Here is a 20,412-nt window from a genome sequence, read left to right as displayed (position 1 = left end):
TATTAGCAAGTAAAGCATTGTTGTCTGCTCAAAGTTCCCATTTGCACTCATGGTTTCACAAAGATCACAAAACTTATTTGATCAAGTCAGAACTCCCAGTTTTAACCTCAGCACCAAACCATCCCACCCCGACCCTATTCCTACTCCACGATAGCTCTAGTATCAATTCAAAGCATGTTACTTGCATTATACTTCTGCTTAGATGCATGAGGAATTTTATAAAATACTGAACCCTCTTACTAGAGAGTTCCTAGCCATATGTTCTACAAACAGATAGGAAACATGTGTTCGTAGTGTAATTCTTTTTTTGCCCAGAACAAATTAGCATTTTATAAAATGAATTTTTATAATAGGTATCGCTCTGGCATTAAACATAATATGGGCATTTTAATTATGTAAAAAAAAATGGGATCTACCTAAAAGTTAGGAAAATGCTGAAAATTTTACCATTGGAGTTTTAGTTGCCCGTTTCTTCTTTTCTGCTCTCTCTCTTTCCTCAATTTCCATATTTTCTTTCTCAATTAATGAAATCAGAGTGTTACAGCGCCTCTGGAATTCCTAAACAAAATAATAAAAAGACTTTTAATGTCTATAACCCAGTCATAATCTTTAAAAAGGTATTAATTCTTTAACTGTATCATTTCTGTGGTACAGAATTTCCAAAGCTGGTATTCTTCAGAACAATATTCATAGAGCATTAATAGATTCCATCAAAAATAAGGGGTTGGGGAAAATGTCATTCGATGGGTGGCTAGTTAAACAAACAGTGGAACATTTATATCATGGACTATTACTCAGCAGTAAAAAGGAAAATGTTGAAACACGCAACAACCTGCATGAACCTCAAAGGAATTATGCTGAGTAAAAAAAGCCAATCTCAAAAGGTTACATACCATATTATTCCATTTATATAACATTCTTCAAATGGCAAATTATAGAAATGGAGAACAGATCAATGATTGCCAGAGGCTAGGGAGAGTGGCAAGAGTGGGTATGACTATAAAGAGATACAGCACAACAAAGTCTTGTGGTGGTGATAAACACAGGATAAAACTGCATTGAACTACACACACACACACACACACACACACGCACACAAATGAGTACATGTATAAAAATTATGAACAAGCTCTGTGGATTACATTAATGTCAATTTCCTAGTTGTGATTTGTACTATAGTTCTATACAACCTCCTGCAACCTATAAATATTTTAAAATAAAAAGTTAACAAATCACATAAACAAAAAAAAAAAAAAAGAAGGGGATATTCTACAGTCAAAATAAGTTTTGGAAGTACTCAGTTTACAAAAGTTAAACAGATTTCTTTACTACAGGGTTTCTCAGAAGCTTTCAGTTCCTGATGTGCACAGTGAACCACTAGGCAGGTAATATAGGATGCAGCAGCTCCCAAAACTATTTAAACAACAGGACTCTCTCCTCAACAGACATCTTGTGGGATCCGAGTTCTGGGGAGCACATCTCGGGAAACACTGCTGTATTTGTTAATTCAGAGTAAATAATACCTGAAAAGATTTTTGCATTAACCTTGCCACTACCTATATTTTTGTGCCAGCAAATCAATGCACCCAAACTATAAACAGTTTTTATGAATGTATGGTGACATTAAACATGATTCATTAATATGGAGACTCACATATTATTAACCCTGTACACTTTGCTATATTTTAAAGGTAAATAATAGTTTAATAGCAAAGGATAAATACCATTTTAAAATATTATTCCTTTTCTATGTAAGCAAAAATGTCTAAAATACAAAATAGCTAGACACTCAAATGAAAATGTAGGTTTACTGACAATAAGAAGAAACCCAACAAAAAAAAAAATGGTCAAAGTATAGGAATAGAAAACTCACAAAAAATGCCTAAACATTAAAAAGTCTCACTGAGGGGGCTGCAGGCACTGCAAGGTAAAAAAAAAAAAAAAAAGTTTCACTAAAACTAATGATCAAAGAAATGTAAGTGACACAAAGCCATATTCATCAAATAAGCAATGATATATGCATGCTTGTGTGCATTAGCACATGTGCAGTGTTAGCAATAAGATGGTGAGATAACAACTCTCATTCATTGATGCTGGAATGTCAGTGTTACTACCTGTTATGGACTTAGTTGTCTCCCCAAAATTCATATTTTGAAGCCTTAACCCCCAATGTGATTGTATTTAGAGATGGGGCCTTTAAGGAGGTAATTAATGTTAAATGAGGTAATAAGGGTGGACCCCTAATCCAAGAGGACTGGTGTCCTTACAAAAGGGTACTTCAAAAAGTCTGTGGAAAATCAGAATTAAAAGAAAAATATAAATCTTTCCATGAACTTTTTGAAGAACCCTCATAAGAAGAGGAAGAGACACCAGAGATCTCTCTTTGCATGCATGCAGAAGAAGGGCTATGTAAGGACATCATGTGCAGAAGGCAACCATCTGCAAGCCAGAAAGAGAGGCCTCACCAGAAACCAACCCTGCTGATACCTTGATCTCGGACTTCCAGCCTCCAGAACTGTGAGAAATAAATTTCTGTTGCTTAAGCCACCCAGTCTATGGTATTCTGTTACAGCAGCAAGAACAGACTAATACACTACCTTTCTAGAAAGCAAATGAACAATATCAATAAAGGATCTTAAAAATTTCATACCTTTTGACCCAACAATTCCATTTGTAGAAACTTACCATAAATAAATTAGAGATATATATACAAAGATTTACAAAAGAATGTTTACAGCAGTGTTAGGGAAATATTGAGAACTAATTAAATTTTTGGTAATTTGGAAATAGAATACACAGACATATCTTACTATATACAGATATACACAGAAATAACTCAAAGAATATTAACAACAGTGTTGCTAGTGGTTAACAGCAGCTATATCTGAGAGTCGGACCATTAATAACTTTTACTTTCTTCTTTATACTAGCCTGTATTTCCCAAATTTTCTGCAATAAATATTTAGGTCTTGGGCATCTGTAACGTTTTCAAGAAATGGCAATTTTTAAAAAAATACAATTTTATCTTTGAAAATAGAATCCTGAAAAACGACATACAACACAGAAAATGTTAGATATAGAAATATTATCAACTATCCAAGCATTTTCTGCTCTCTGATTCCAGCCCAAAAAGAAGCAGAAAACCAAAAAGAGTCTAGCCAGAAAATAATTACTCATGAATGAATTACTGTTTACCTATTAAAAATAATCTTACATAACACTGGCACATTCAAGTTTCTTGTGCATCCTCAATTACCCAAGGTTAAATAATTTAGGAAAAACAACACTGGAATATTCCTTACTTACAAAAACAATGGTAATATCTTTAATATGCAGACCAAATACTCTTCCTATTTTCATTCAATAATACACATACAAATTAAACAGGATGTTATTCAATTTATCTATTTTAGAAAGGGCTAAGTTGACCCTGATGAGATTTGATCATTGGTTTCTAGGGAGACTAGATGAAATAGTTATGTGAAGTTGATTCTTAAATCATTAAGTTATACCCTCTGGCTATTATTATTCTCAATAAGTAATAGTTGCCTGTGACTGCAGATATCTTTAGATACATATTCATAGTTCATATGGGTGATTCAGGTAAAAAACTTATACTTTTGAGATAGTCTCATATGCATGGAAGTAGAATACCTCAAAATGATTATAAATAGACTGCATGAAGAGTTCTTACCGTCATTACTTTTAACCTGTCACTAACTATTCCAGACACAGAAAAATAATTGAATTCTCTAGAAAAAGATATCAAGGAATGGACGAGTATAGATGTTACCTTCTGAGTGTAGGTCATGTCACGTTCTCAAGAGATACCAACCCCATTTTTTATTCACATGCTCCAAGACTGCCTAACTAAACAGATGGTATCATAAACAAACCACTAGCTAAAACCAAAAATTACAAGGAGAAAGGCCAGATTACCAATAAAACAGTGACTCACTTTTTGAATAACTAAGTGACTATGAAATTACTATGAGAAATTTCATGATGTCAAAAGCACTTTCATTTTCTATAATTTCTCCTTTTATGTATTCTCCTAGATTCTTGTACCTCTTTATCTTCCTATTTTCCTGGGCTTGTAGGGAATGATTCATGGGACTTCAAACTGTTTCCACAATTCCATAGTCTAATTATCTTTTTCTCTCACTATTTCCCCATGCTGGATTTAGGAATGATGTTGGAGGGAGAAAAAAAGCACACAAGAGCAAGAGAGGAGATGCAAAGACAATAAAGACTACAGAGGAGAATAGGAAAATGACAAGTGGAAAACTGTTCTGTAGTGTAAATAGCTGTGGCAAAAGAAAAAAATATTCTGTGTTCAAATGTGTGAGAAATTATGGATTTTTAAAAGATTAAACAAGGGCCGGCCCATGGCTCATTCGGGAGAGTGTGGTGCTGATAGCACCAAGGCCACAGGTTCGGATCCTATATACGGATGGCCGGTTAGCTCACTTGGGAGAGCGTGGTGCTTTAAAAAAAAAAAAAAAAAGGTTAAAAAAATTTAAATTTCTTCATGGCAGGACTTCCCAGAGCTTTTAGCATTCTAATGTATATTGAAAATGTCAATGGCAGGGGGTTCAGTATCAGCAGGTCCCAAATCTATTTGAACACAGAACCACTGTTCTGCATATCACCTAGGAGCATACCCTGGAACAATGTCTGGTAGAAATAAACTTGAGGATGCTGTACAGAATAAGAGAGATGGACAAGGCTGAGTTAGGATCAAAGTACAAAGAACCTAGGAACAAAGAACAAATAACTAAGGAATTTTACTTAATTCAACTGACAAAAGGATCTCATTGACAACTTTTGAGCAAGAGCAGTGATATAAACAAAGGTGTATTTTGTACTTAGGAATCTTCACTTGATACGCATTTTCACTAATAGGAATTCATAAAATTATAGATTCTCAAGATTTGAAAGGACCTTTAAAAATCATTCAGGTTGAGGCTTAAATCCATTCTACTAGGCCCTTGCTAATTAGTTATCCAGCCTGTCTGAATGATGGGGCACTCTACCTCCCAAGGCTAACTATTCTGCATTCGGACAAGTTAAAAATGTTCCCTGTGCAAAGATATAATTTGGTTGCTTATAGCTTCCAACAACTGGTTATAGGTCTTATTTTTGTAGTTACAGAGAACAAGCTAATTTCCTCTTCTGTATGAGAATCTTTCAAATATTTCAAGGCAGCTCCCATGCCTCCACCACAATCACCCCCAGACCCCCAAACACCCCTTTTTAGGCTAAATAGCCTCTCTCTTTACCCATCCTTCATTTAACACTTTTCTTAAAGGACTGTATAACACTTATATCCACTCTTGGTTATATTATTTCTTTCTTTCCACCTTTCTCACTCATTCTTTTTTTTTTTTTTTTTTTTAAAAAAAAAAAAAAAGAATGAGTGAGAGGGCCGGCCCGTGGCTCACTCGGGAGAGTGCGGTGCTGATAGCACCACAGGCACGGGTTCGGATCCTATATAGGGATGGGCAGTTGGCTCATTAGCTGAGCGTGGTGTTGTTTTTTTTTAAAAAAAAACAACACCACGCTCAGCTAATGAGCCAACTGGCCATCCCTATATAGGATCCGAACCCGTGGCCTTGGTGTTATCAGCACCGCACTCTCCCGAGTGAGCCACGGGCCGGCCCTCTCACTCATTCTTTTAAACCAGGGGTTTGCCCATTTTTTCTGTAAAGAACCAGATAGTAAATATTTTCAGCTTTGCACACCACACAGTCTCTGTCACAACTATTCACCTCTGCCACTGTAGCATGAAAACAGCCATAGACAATACACAAATGAATGTGTGCTTGTGTTCTAATAAAACCTTATTTATGGATGCTAAAGTGTGAATTTTGTATAATTTTCACATGTCAAAATATTATTTATTTTTATTTTTTTTTCCAACTGCTTAAAAGTGTAAAAGTCATTCATGGCTTGCAGGTCATACAAAAACAGGTGGTGGTCCACAATTTGCTAAGCCCTGTTTTAAACTATAAACTTTAGATTTACTTAAACAAATTGTGCTACGTTGGTTTTCCACGTCTTTTTCATGGTTTATGATTCTCTTCAATGCAAAGTTACTCAAGTTTCAACTTTTGAAAACTACGATGTGTATCTCTATCTTTAATAAATGATGTAATGTTTTCAGGAAGCAGTGCTGCCCCTTAGTGTGCAGTGAATAGCAATCATCCCAGGCACCAAGTTCAAATATCTTTTGCCCCAATACTCAGCTTCAAAGCACCAATTTAAAAGGCACAGAAAGCATCAGTAGACTTGAAGTTACTTATTGAAAGAGATTAAAGAGGCTCCACATTACATTTCCTATGTACTAAAATCCTAGACACTAAGCCTATCTAAGTCTGAATGACAGAAGGTCTGTGCCTGCTACGGTTGAAAGTCAAAAGAAGCTGAATGAGCAAGGGCAAAAAAAATTTACACTCCACATTTGTGCCTCTGAATTAGTAGGTAAAGTTCTATAATGTCAGAATTTTCTTCTACATTCCTTTGTAAAATACAATAGCCATTTTTTTCTCCTTTTCTCTTTTATATACTCCCTATACTTTACCTACAGGAAATAATTTTTTAAATCACTACTTTTACCTATACTGTCTGTGCTATATTTCCCAGGTTCCTAGTCACTTTTGAACCTCTATTATACACACAAAAACAATGGCAGTCTGTACTAGAATTTAGGGCCAAAATACACTGTCAGTTAAATGGGAGTTAATATTCAAATAGATATAGCCTACATTTCTAATTCAAGTATCAAATGTTATGATGCTTTTACATAAAGGGTTCTGCTTAAACATTATTATTTATAAAATATTATGTCACCCACTCACAGATAACACATAAGTATAAATATCACCAATGGACTGTTTGTGCATTAATTGTATTTCAGATTGTTAGAACAGTTCAGGGTCCTAAATCAAACACTATAGCTGCATAATAAAACACATGAAATTTGCAACTTGCTATTTCAACTTATGAATAAGTAAAAGCTACAGGGATGATAATCAAATAATGTCTATCATTAGAAAAAGGTAGATCGAAAGAAAAGAAAAACGTTTTTCTATTTCTGTGGAGAATGTCATTGATATTTTGATGAGGATCGCATGAATCTGTAGATCACTTCGGGTAGTATGGACATTTTCACAATGTTAATTCTTCCAATCCAAGAGCATGGAATGTCTTTCCATCTTTTTGTGTCCTCCTCCTCTTTAATTTCTTTCAACAGTGATTTGTAGTTCTCGCGTTAGAGATCTTTCACCTCCTTGGTTAAATTTATTCCTGGGTATTTTATTTTTTTGGTGAGTATTATAAATGGGCTTGCTTTCTTGATTTCTTTTTCTGCTAGCTCATTGTTGGAGTATAAAAACACAACAAAAGACCTTGAATAGCCAAAGCAATGCTGAGCAAAAAAAAATAAATAAAGCCAGAAGCATAACACTACCTGATTTCAAATTATACCACAAATCTACAGTAACCAAAACAGCATGGTACTGGCATAAAAACAGACACTCGGGCCAATGGAACAGAGCAGAGAACCCAGAAATCAGTCCACAAACTTACAGCCAACTAATCTTCAACAAAGGCACCAAGAACATACATGGGGAAAAGACTGCCTTTTCAATAAATGGTTCTGGGAAAACTGGACATACATAAGTAGAAGAATGAAACTAGACATGTACCTCTCACCATATACCCAAATCAACTCAAAACAGATTAAAGACTTAAATATAAGACCTGGAACTATAAAACTCCCAAGGAAAAACACAGGGGAAACACTTCAAGATGTAGGACTGGGCAAAGATTTTATAAATAAGACCCAAAAGCACAGGCAACAAAAGGAAAAATAAACAAATGGGATTATATCAACCTAAAAAGCTTCTGCACAACAAAAGAAATAGTTGAAAGCAAAAAAAAAACAGCCTACAGAGTGAGAGAAATTATTTGCAAACCATGCATCTGACAAAGGATTAATATCCAGCATATACAAAGAACTCAAACAACTTAACATTAAAAAATCAAATGACCTGATTAAGAAATGGGCAAAAGAGCTAAATAGGCATTTCTCAAAGGAAGATATACAAATGGCCAACAGGTACATGAAAAAATGCTCAACATCACTCAGCATCAGGGAAATGCAAATTAAACCACACTGAGATATCATCTCACCCCAGTTAGACTAGCTATTATCAAAAAGACAGAGAATAACAAATGCTGGCAAGGATGCAGAGAAAGGGGAACCCTCCTACAGTGCTAGTGGGACTGTAAATTGGTGCAGCCATTATGGAAAATGGTATGGAGGCTCCTTGAACAACTACAGATAGAACTGCCATATGATCCAGCAATTCCACTGCTGGATATATGGCTATATACACAAAGGAATGGAAATTATCACACCAAAGAGATACCTGCACTCCCACATTCATTGCAGCTCTATTTACATTTAGCCAAGAGTTGGAACCAACCTGAATGTCCATCATCGGATGACTGAATAAGAACAATGTGGTATATTTACACAATGGAATATACTCTGCCATAAAAAAGAATGAAATACTGCCATTCACAGCAACATGGATGAACTTAGAGAAAATTATGTTAACTGAAATAAGCCAGGCACAGAAAAAGAAATACTCCATGTCCTCACTCATAAATGGGAGCTAAAAAATAAACAAATAAATAAAAAAAAAGAAAGAAAGATACAACAATCACAATAACACATTGAACTCTGAAAAGGAGAGAACAGAACTGAGTTTACCAGAGGTGGGAATGGAGGAGAGAGAGGGGGATAAGGGAGGAATTGGTAAAGGGGCGCAAAAAACAATTACATTGTATAATGCTGAATATACTAATTATTCTGATTTGAGCATCACATATTGCACACAGGTGTTGATACTCAATTCTGTATCCCACAGATATGTACAATCAACTGTTATAACAATAATAAAAAAGAAATGAAGTCAAATGAAATAAACTCCAACCCATTGGTATATTTCCTCACATTCTATCCAAATCTGGTCCAGTTGTAGGAGTCTATGGGATAGAAGCAAACTGGAGTATAAAGGTCCCGTGCTCATTTATTCATTGAATTCCTACTCTGGGTAAGATGCTATGCCAGTCTCTTTAAATATAACAAACTGCACTTGAAGGTTAAGAGAGTAGAAGGAAAAAAATGACTCTGGGGCATATGGTGGCGTATTAGCCAAGGGAAAAAAGAAAAAAAAAGATGAGGAACAGAGAAAAGATACAGATATAAATTTGGGAATTGTAAGCCTAGTAGGTAGTTGAAGTAGACATTTACCCACTTCCACCAGAGCAGTATTTTTAAAATGTAAATTTGATCATGTCACTCCCTATTAAAATCTTTCATTGACTCTCGCTTCCTATAGTCCAATGACTAAAGTTAAAGCCATCAATGTAGCAAACAGGGCCCTTCATAATTTGGCTGCCAGCTACCTTTCCAGATTCATCTTCCAGTATTTTCCTATTCACACCCTACCATACCAACTTGCCTGCAGTCTCTGAATATGTTGTGCTTGTTCATACCTTTGCATATGCTGTTTCTACAACCTGGGATGTACTCTCATGGCCAACTCCTAGTTTTTTAAGACTTGATTCCAAGAAAGACCTCTTCTGTGAAGCTATTCCTCAGATCTAGCCCTCAAGGCAAAGTTAAGTGCTACCTCCTCTCTACATACCTCTGTTATAGGACCTTTCAAAATTAAGGCTGAAAAGGGACATTTTAGTATTTCAAATACTTGAGGAAGTAACATAGCCCTGTGAACTTAAATACATTTGGTTTTTAATATTTTAATTCTATAGTCAGGAGGAACCCATCAATTCATTTTACAGTTTACCAATTTTACCAATAATGTATTAATTCACATTTCTCATCTTTTATTAAAAATGTTAACACTCTATGGCCAGCCACCAAAAAAATAAATAAATAAAACCACTCTAAAACATCAATATTAGCTGTTATCACCCAATTAAGTACTAACACATAAAATCAAAAATCATGAGTATCCTTCTTTCTTTATAAAATCTCCTAGACTGTGCTTTATAAACAACAAACAAAAATATTATTGTGACTGTAGAACAAGCTGGATATTTTTTTAATTTAACTTCCATTTTTCTAAAGTATCTATAAAATAAATCCTTTTCTGACTGGACAGAAAATTTATAAAATACTGTACTGAACCAATAACCTAATTAACATTTGCTATTTGCTGATAAACCTATAAAAAAGGAAGCAAGTTAATAAAAAGCTATAGCAATATTTTCTAAAAAGTATTTTTTGTCTTATGATTCTAATGGGGAACATCATTTTCTTACTTTTAAATAAGGAACACTTTCATTAATAATAAAGTTGTAATTTGAAAACAAACAGTAACAACGTGAAATTTTTATAACATTGTATACAACACTGTGCAATTCTCTCTCTGAAATAATACCAGAAAAAGTCATTTAAACTGCTACAAAAGAGGGTAGTCGTAGTGACTAATTACTAATACTCAGATTCAACTCCAACGTACATGGCCACAGACAATGCACACACAGCTTCTTGAGCTGGCGAGAAGAGAAAAGAAAAAAGCTCCCCAGAGGTTAAAAAGGTAAGAATGTTTTTGTAACTGAAACTAAGAGTCAAATCAATCCTGCAAAGGATGCAATAAATGGATGTACGAAGAAATGTTCTTTATGTCAGAGAGTTAAATTCTGCTCTTTCTGCCTTAAGTACTTAGAAGGACCTAAGGTACAAGGAATTACAGATTGAACTTTGGGTACTTTTTCCACATGTCCTTTGCTGCAAATTGACTAATGTGCTAGATCTTTTAGACCTTTCAGAGTCTTCTCAAATCTCCCAGTCACATCAGTCTGTCACTAAATGAACAGGGGTAGTACCTTGACATCCATTCCCTAAAGGGAATAGCAAGAAAATTAATGAGTTAATGTTGGTGAAGGGATTGGCAGCATTATATAAAGGATACTATGTAAGCACAAAGTATTAACATTTCCTCTTATGGTCATTTGGTAAAGGTCCTTTTAATTCTGATAGTTTTTGGATATCCTAAGACTAAGACCCCATTCTAAGATATTTTTCTTATAAAGAAAATGGTAGGGTGATTCATATGCTCTGAGCCTAAAAATTTAAGTTGATCACATCCTTCCAACTTGTTTGTGTAGTTCAATAGAGACTGATTACTTACTTAAAGACCATGCAAGTACTCAGAGAAAGAAATCACAATCTTTTTAGCACAGAGAAATGGAACTGGAACTCATTTTCTCTTTTGTATAGCCAGCATTTTTAAATGGAGAAGAGCCTCAAAGAAATCGTCAACCTTTAAACTGAAGACTTTCAAAGTGAGGCATATTTAGAAGAGGAGTTCATGCCTTTAAGCACGTTACGACTGTTAGTTAAGTCAGAAGCCATGAATTCAGTACTTTGAGATCTCTGAATAAAATATACTACGAAGGTTTCTACTTTTCCTAAGAAGTATTTTACATTATTTACTGGTGTCTCTGGGAAAAAAGAGAATCACCTTTAAGCAAGATTATATTTTTAAAGATAGCTTCTTTAGTAAGTTAAGTTTAGTCATTAGTAAGGTTTTCATTTGCACACAGTAACACACTCACATAATGAATCAAATTACATCCTCTGTATTTCTAAGATGGAATTTTTCAATGAAACAAGTTGTTTTTATTTCAGAAATCACAACTGCCTCCTTCATGGGGGGGGCAGTTTCTCTTCTTGGATTGTGAATGTGACACAGTATAAAGGAACAGTTATTTAAAAAGAGGGGGAAGAGAAATCATATAGAAATATTAATAATCCATTTTATAATTCCATAATTATTGTTATTATCATGAAATATTCTGAAAAGATAATCCAAATGTATGCATATTTTAAAATATATTAGTTATACAGTCATGTGTCACTTAACAGAGATATGTGCTGAGAAATGCATTGTTAGGTGATTTCATCATTGTGTGAACATCACAGAGTTGTATACAAAATAGAGTGCACCTACACAAACCTACATGGTATAGCCCACTACACACCTCAGCTATATGGTATAGCCTATTGCTCCAACCAGAAATATAAGCAAAAAGTTATCCATTAACTGGAAGGGAAATCAAAAAAAATACAATAGAAAAATTAATAAACAAAAATTAATTTTCAATTAAAATATTTATTTCATATTTACCTTGTAGAAGGTAATTAAGGACAGAGGTGCCTTCTTTTTAGCAGATAACATAAAAATTTCATTTTGTGATCACCTATATAGGTGATATCTGCTTTTTAAAAAATATAAAATAGAGATTTAAATCTTTAGGTAAAAAAAGAGTACAGAGGTAAATGTTTTATAAAAAGAAGATGGAGGAAAAATAGATTCATTACAAGGGAGTTCAGAGACATCTAGTGGTTGTTAATAATACACTGGATTTTTTCTTGGAAAATGAAATAAGGTTATGTAGTTATATAGTCGTGTTCATATTACAAATAGTATAAGATTTTCCTTGCACTTTAAACCTGTTTCATCCAACTGCTTTAGTTCAATGATTCCAGAAACTGAAAATAGCATTAAGCTCTCAACCTTTTAAAAAATTAGTAAAATATCACTGAAATAAAACATAAAAATCAATAAATGTTCCGTCACAGAAAAGGGGCATGTGTGTTCTAAAACATGACTCACCAAAAAATGCAAGTAGGCATTTGTCTTTTACAAGTTGTTGGTGCTGCTCTAAATTATATCATTACGTGCATAAAACCCCAAATGGCTAAAAATTTTTTAAATTTTAAATGCATGTCTTTTGAAAGGAGTTCTCTGCTGAATGTGGTCATAGATGCACTGAACTAGAAGGCACCTTAAAAAGCCAACTAACTCACGGCCAAAGTCTTCAGACAGTCAAAAGAGAATTTCTTTTTCAAAGGCTAATAAAAAGGCTATTCTACATTGTTCTTCCATATCTAAAAGAACCCTATCAAACAACCCTTCCCTACATCTAACCTCAGTCCTTCATGCTACAGGTTAACTCCTATCTTTTTTCTTTTCTCAGTTGTGCGTACTGTATCTTGCTAACATATACACCACTTCGTATTCTTTTGAACAAGTACAGCACTTTACATTAATCCCTATTAAATGTCATGTTGCTACATTGAACTGATCCATCATTCCAATTGCTCTAGTTCCTTTTGGATCCTGCACACTCTGATGTATTTGCTAGATCTCCCAGCATTATGTCATCCTTAAATTTGATGGGCATATTCTAATGACATAATCCAGGTACATTCTAAATTCATGTTAAAGTTTTAACAAATATCTGATCTTCTAAGGCATCTGTCAAAATTAATGTCTTCACCATAGCAACTCAGATTTTTCTCTTCTTTTTATTCAACTCGAACTGAAAATATAAAATGAGTCAAACAAAATATTAAGCATTGTTTCACACCTCAATGATCTTTTGGACAAGAAAATACTTATGATAAAGATCAACTAAGAAAAATGTATCCCATTTTATGACTAGCCACAAAACCATCATTTAGATTGTTAGTTTCTGGTTGCTTTTCATTTTTAGGCTATAGAAATCTATTTTTGTCTTAATTACCTTGGCTGATAAAAGACTGATGATGCCAACATTAAGAAAATGTGTTGCATGTATTTCAATATCATCATAAGCACACTGCCAAATAGCACTAGAATTTAACAGGAACACAGTTCACGTTAGAAAGTTATGAAGGAAACTGCATAAGCTAAAATATCTCTTCTACTCAGTCATTCTGTTTCATATTAGTCTTATAAAAATTCAACTAAGGCAACAATTCTTTTTCATTAAGAATAAATCCTTAAGTCATTCTCACAGCCTTAAGTATTACCTGCTTAATTACAAAGGGAAAAATGTACCTTTACAGTGTCAAGCTCTGGGGATCACCATATTAACCAAGTGATCAAACTCAGCATCACCAATAGTATGACACCCTGACATGACATGATGTATCTCCTGATGTGATGCAATAGAAAATACACAACATCAGTTCTGAAGAACTCTTGCCAAAATTGTTGAACCTAAATTTAATAATGAGCAAACGATAAGGTAAATCCACTGAGTGAGACATTCTATAAGACAATTAGCAGGACACTTTTAAAAAGTCATTGTCATGAAAAACAAAAAGCTGTGGATTAAAAGAGACTGAAGAGACTCAACAATCAAATGAAATGTTTGAACGTTGCTGGATCATCAGTTTTAAAAAACAACTAGAAAAAACATTTTCAGGACAACTGGAAAAGTTTATATATGGGCTATATACTAGATGACATTACAGAGTCAATGTTAATATCTTCAGATGGGATTGCAGTTATGTAGAAAACTGTCCTTATTCTTAAGAGATACATGCTGAAGTATTTAGAGGTGAACATTAATGTTGTCTGCAATTTAATTTCAAATGGTTCAGAAATATAGATATATGTATTTATAAACACAAAATAAGGATATGTCTTTCTGAATATAGGATATAAATATATTTCCATATTTCTGAATACAAAATATAGATTCTAGAGTTGCAGTCAAGATGTCAAAATAGACAGTTCCCAGCATCACTCTCTCCCACGAATCAACCAATTTACAGCTATAAAAATGTAACATCAGCCAAGCTGGGGCCGCTGGAGCTCAAGGGAAGAGGGGGAGAGACCCACAGAGTTCATGAAGGTGGGAAAAACCACTATGAGAGAAAGAAAAAACTGCTCTGAGCATTTCGGGCTGTGGCCACTTTAAGGTGGAGCTGATGAGCTCATGGAGCAGGAGCTGGCAGAAGCCACTGTTGTGCCCTTCAGATGGAGATGCTTGGAGATGGCAGGGGAGAAGAGGACCTTGGCAGTCCCCAGGACAGCAAGACCACTGATAGGGTTCCCGTGGACCCACGCAGGAGCGAGGAACAGAACAACTGAAAAAAGGGAGACATTCAGAGGCTGGTGAGTCATCACAAGGGATCAGCACAGGGTCCATCCCATGGGAAGTGTTTGGAGCATGGGCTGTGGGGGAGACGGGCCCACCGGGAGAACACTGGGAAACAGCAAGGACAGCCAACCTGTCCCCCAGTCAGCGCAGGACGACCCAGAGGAGACTGGTCAGGAATGAAGAATTGCATGGGATGCAGTTTGTTGAAAAACATCAGGCCCAGATCAGAATTTCTACACAACCCAGGTGCACCAAGTCTCTGGAGAGCCAGAAGTACCTATAAGGTCAACCATTAAACCCTGAGCTGCACAAAAAGCCTTCCCTAGGGAAACAGCAGCAAAGCTGCAATTTAGCTCAACCACACAGCTCTAATACTGGTTGCCACAGGAAGTTCCCCCATTTTAGAAGTAAGCAAAGGACAAAAAATTAGTTCCGGACCAGGCACACCACCAGTGCCTTGAGCCTGCCTAGGAACTGGAGTCTTGGAGCTGGGGACTGGACCCCACTCCCACATCCATGCGCACTGCCAGCACCTCAAGGCCCCACCCAAGGGCCCAGGGCATGGATCCGGGAACCAGACCCCCCTCCCACAACCAGGCACACTGCACCAGCACCTTGGGGCCCACCCAGGGACCCGAGTCATGGAGAAGGGGACCAGACACCCTTCCCACAACCAGGCATACCATGACAACACATCAGGGCCAGCCCGGTGACCCAAGGCATGGAGCCAGGGACTCGACCCCCCCCCCCACAACCAGGCACACTGTGCCAGCACCTTGGGGCCCACCCAGTGACCTGGGGCATGGAGCCAGGGAACAGAAACCCCCTCCCACAACCAGGTACACCATGCCAGCGCCTCAGGGCCTGCCCAGGGACCCGAGGTATCGAGCCGGGGACCAGACACACACCACAACCAGGCACACCACCAACGCCAAGGAGCATGCCAAAAACATCACCTCCATGTGGGTGGCCCACCACAGCCACCACAATAACCGTGGCTGCCATGAAAGCAGCTAGACACCACAACCACCACGCAGATGGTCTGCCAACCACTGGAGTGCATTGCCACAAGGAGAGTCACCAGCAGAGTCCAAAGAAAAGAAGAGGATGTCTCTCTCCATGAAGCCCATTTCAGAGTGACAGAAGAAGCATCTGCTCTAAGATAATATTGGGGGACCTGATCACACCTCTCAGCATTGGACAGATCATCTAGGCAACAAATCAACACAGTAACCATTACTCTTTCAGAAGGAGAGAAGACATCTAGGGTAGTTAGAGGTGGGAGGAGGAGGGAGAGGGGGATGGGGAGAGATTGGACAAGGCCATAAAGAATAATTATGATTTGTGACAATATATATGCTAGTAATATTGATTTGATCAACATATCTCAATGTTGAACCCCCAAAATATGTATAATCAATTTTGATTCAATAAATTAAAATAAAATATATATATGTAGATTCTATACATATATATAGATTCTATGTATGTATGTTTATGTACATATATTTAGACAGAGAAAGAGAGAGAGAAAGCCAGTGTGACAAAATGTTAACAATTGGAGAATCTAGGTAAAGGATATATGTTATTGGAAATTTAAAAAAAAAAATTTGGAGGAAATAAGTAAGAAAGGAATACATACCATGGCAGTTCTAGACTTGATAAACCAGTCAAATCTAAACTGGGGAGCATTCCGTACACACTGTCTTAATTCTTCATACACATTTTCTCTATCAAAGCCCATTTTGTGTAACATACAAATCAAGAATCTATCTTCTTCCTCAGTATAGTTCTTTCCTTTGCTGGTTCCATACTGAATACGCAACTGGTGAAATGGAGCCTTATATCTTGCAATCTGCGTATTTCAACAAAATAGGGCTTTTAACCGAATGTACAATAATAAGTCAAAGCTAATCACAATATTAATTAAAACAACCTAATGATAATTGGACATAAAATATAGTACTTTGGCATCCAGGGCTTTCTTGATACTGATCCTTCGTTGAATTCTTGCTTCTCCACGTTCAATTTGAGCCATAATTTTCTCAATGTCCTGTAATTCATTGCAACGTTCCCAAAATACAGCTGAAAAACAGGGTTATTACTTTAAAATACTATCATTTAAGCAAATAAATCCAAGGAATTGTAGAATAAAGAATTAACAGGAAAAAATACAGTGAACTCACACTTTTTAAAATTAAGATTCAGATGTATCTTTATCCGCATATGTTCAATTATAAATACTCCTAACTTTTCATTTAAAAATGAGAACTCAACAAGGTTTTAAGTTAGCAACTTTCCATTCATGAAATATCATGGAATCTTTCATTATCCATCCCAAATGACTAGGATTTCAAAAGATACTACAAATACCGATTTAAGCTAGGCTTTTTACCCAAACATGATAAAGAAGAGATCAAACACATAAAGTGAAGCAAGAGAGGGAAGCATATAAACAGAGAACATAGCTTCCTAGCAGGCAAAAACAAAAACAAAACCATTAGCAACAGGTCGTTCAAATTTTTCCTATGAAGCAGCAATTTCTACTGAAAATGTTATTTGCTTTTGGAATCACTCAATAATTTTTCCAAATGATGTATAGTTTGTTCCTAAACTTACTTGGAACAGCTGTTTTTCTTTAAAAAGAAAAAACTCATAGGGATTTTAATTAGATATATACAGAAGAATATTCAAATTACCAAGTCACCCAACCAAATTTTCTAGATGAACCAAATACTCTAGCTGCATTAATGTCACATCTTACGACTTCAGTCTTTTAATGACATACTCTACATTTCAAATTATTCATTTTTAGAGCCTATCCAGAAACATATGCTAGCACTCTGATTTTTATAAGCACCTGTGTTCATTTATTCATTCACTCACTTACTCATTCAATACATATTTAAATGTCTGCTATGTATAAGATACAGTACACTCATGAATGGCCAATCGCACACATTTCTTCTGTTACTGCAACCAACTACTTAAACCCATTCCAATCTCCCGACCCTCTGACATGGCCCCCAACCTGGTAGATAGCAACTAAATGTCCTTTACTAGTCATGCCACCTGGCCTGATGTCAAATTTGAGGGAATATCTGACATGATATCTTTTTGAATCATGTTTTTTCATGCAACTTCATGCACACTATTGTTATCTCCCTTTCAATCTTCTGAAGAAAATTCTTCTTCAGAAAATCTCTCTACACATACCCTTTTACATTCTTCTCATTCAACTCTTGCTGCTAAAATTTCTCTCTCCCGTCTATTTTACCCCCCTCTAAGCCCCCTAATGCCCTAAACTTATGTGCTAAACCTTAAGAATAATAGTAATGTCATGTTGGTATCAAGGAAAAGGAAGTTCTCAAACTTTATGTCATATTATAAGAAATAAAAATTCAATACAACTAACCTCTAAAGACCCTGGTAATCATCAGAAGACCCTTTCAGACTTCCAGAAAAAAAATGTATATATTCTCTAATTAAACCTGGATTTCTTCAAGCACAAGCATTCTAGATAAATTAAAAGGTGTTCCTATTTTAACCACGCAGAATTTCAGTGGTCAGGTTAAATAGGTTTTGAGGGGCTAGCAAAGAAACCTAAACCTACTTTGTAACACTGTTTCTATGGGGAAAATGCTCCAAATTCTAAAAAGCTGATATCCAGACTAAGTTTGAGAGCTCAACCTACTCAGGAATTAGAAATGTTCTGTGTTCTACATATAGAAAACTTGCTAGAGGGCCGGCCCGGTGGCGCACTGCTACAGTGCGCCGCTTGGGAGCCCGGCGGCGCTCCCGCCGAGGGTTCGGATCCCACAACCGGCCGCTCTCTGGCTGAGCGAGGTGCGGGCGCAACACCGAGGGTTGCGATCCCGTTGTCGGTCCCGGTCCGGTACGGGTGCGACACTGAGGGTTGCGATCTGTTTCCGGTCACGAAAAAAAGAGACAAAAAGGAAAAAAAAGAAAAAGAAAACTTGCTAGACATATTTACCTATTTTTAATAAGTTTTTTTTTTTTTTTTTTTTTTCGGAAGCCTGAGGTTGGATGCACTGTGACATGGAAAGTAGTATTAATTCCATATACTTCAGCAACTACCTAGAGTCTAGTTGAGATCAAAGACACAGCTGAGTAAGAGAGGGAAATGATCAGAGGACCAATCAACCTTTTTAGATCTATTGCAGTTTGCCTCTATTAGTGGGACCCACATGACCTGCATGGAATAGATTAGAACCCTGAGGGTGATTGAGCATCTTAATGGGCCTGACAGGACCTCTCTACTTCAAGGAGGACCTGAAAGTGAAGACATTAATTCAGTCCACTGAACCAGAAGTCTCAGGACTGCACCAGAAGAGGACCAAATTCCAGAGGTGGGAAAGTAGGAAACTAATTTATCAAAACTCACACAATAGCCACCATTGTTTTACCAGAGCTTTACTTGGCTCTAACTAGTAGAGACAATGGCAGTCACTTTGTTATGATAAATCTTAAAATCTTCCCATAGAAATACAATTGCATTTTATACTTTCACCTACATCTTATTCATAAAGGTTTAAAAGATCTTTGAACAAAGGTACAATTAAATTGATGCTGAAGAAATTAATAAAGTTAAAATAAAACATCATCTTTCAATTATATACAAACCTGAATACTCCATGACCTCCTCAGGGGATTTACCCTCCACCTCTCGAGCTATATTGTCAATGTCATCTCTTCCATACTTCTCATTAGCTTTAATAAACTGGTTAAAATCTCGCTTAGTCCAGTTCGTGAAACCCTGTGAACAAAAAGTTAAGCATCTTCGATAGGGGTTAAATTACTAAATCCATTCATTGCTATTTACTTCTGTACAATGATACATTAAAAACAGTTTAAGAGACTTAAAATGTTCCTCCTCATCGAATCACACTTTTTGTGTATTGGAATCAAAAGTTGAGTGAGGTTGTTACAGAAATCATTGCTTTTCTGTTATGAAGAGAATGTACTCCTCCCCAAGTACTTAAAGTTGATTTATAGTTCTAAGATATCGTGTAGTTTTTAATTCCATGTTTTATAGATGCCTACTATATTAAAATACAAATGCAGTAAAATAAAAATGCTAATATAAATGCTGAAGTCCTAATATTCCAGTACTTCAATGATTTTTTTCACAGATCTTTTCCCATGTAAATTAAAAGACAAATGCGGGTGTATTAAAATCAAGAGAACTCTGAGAAATAATCAAAATAAGCAAAAAAAAAAAAAAAGCTCTTGTAGCTCTTTATATCATTTCGAAATACTGCGAATAAATAATTTCTCTTCAAAATTGTATTCACAAATAGAATTTCTATACTGGGCTGACTCAATTCGTACAAGGCGCGCGGCGTGGCGCCCTCCTCGCGGCAGGGGGCGCCCTAGCAGGGACGGGCGAGCGGAGCGGAGCGGAGCCGAGCC

General features: G+C 36.1%; 1 protein-coding gene across 4 annotated transcripts in view; it reads right to left on the bottom strand.

The window, feature by feature from the left end:
• SMARCA1 (SWI/SNF related, matrix associated, actin dependent regulator of chromatin, subfamily a, member 1) overlaps positions 1 to 20,412 on the bottom strand; it is a 78,961-nt gene that overhangs the window by 1,394 nt on the left and 57,155 nt on the right. For 3 of the 4 annotated variants that reach the window (XM_008572396.1, XM_008572394.1, XM_008572397.1), the window contains 4 exons: positions 19,624 to 19,756; positions 16,946 to 17,064; positions 16,622 to 16,834; positions 448 to 558 (listed from right to left, as the gene is read on the bottom strand). In XM_008572396.1, coding sequence (XP_008570618.1) covers positions 448 to 558; positions 16,622 to 16,834; positions 16,946 to 17,064; positions 19,624 to 19,756 — 576 coding nt within the window. Of the gene's footprint in view, positions 1 to 416; positions 559 to 16,621; positions 16,835 to 16,945; positions 17,065 to 19,623; positions 19,757 to 20,412 lie in introns of all 4 variants that reach the window. The other variant, XM_008572395.1, reaches the window with a different exon arrangement.

Source organism: Galeopterus variegatus, unplaced genomic scaffold (genome assembly GCF_000696425.1).
Source record: "Galeopterus variegatus unplaced genomic scaffold, G_variegatus-3.0.2 Scaffold779, whole genome shotgun sequence".
NCBI classification, from domain to species: Eukaryota; Metazoa; Chordata; class Mammalia; order Dermoptera; family Cynocephalidae; genus Galeopterus; species Galeopterus variegatus.
Note: the sequence above shows the minus strand (reverse complement) of the source record. Positions and strands in the feature narration are given on the sequence as shown.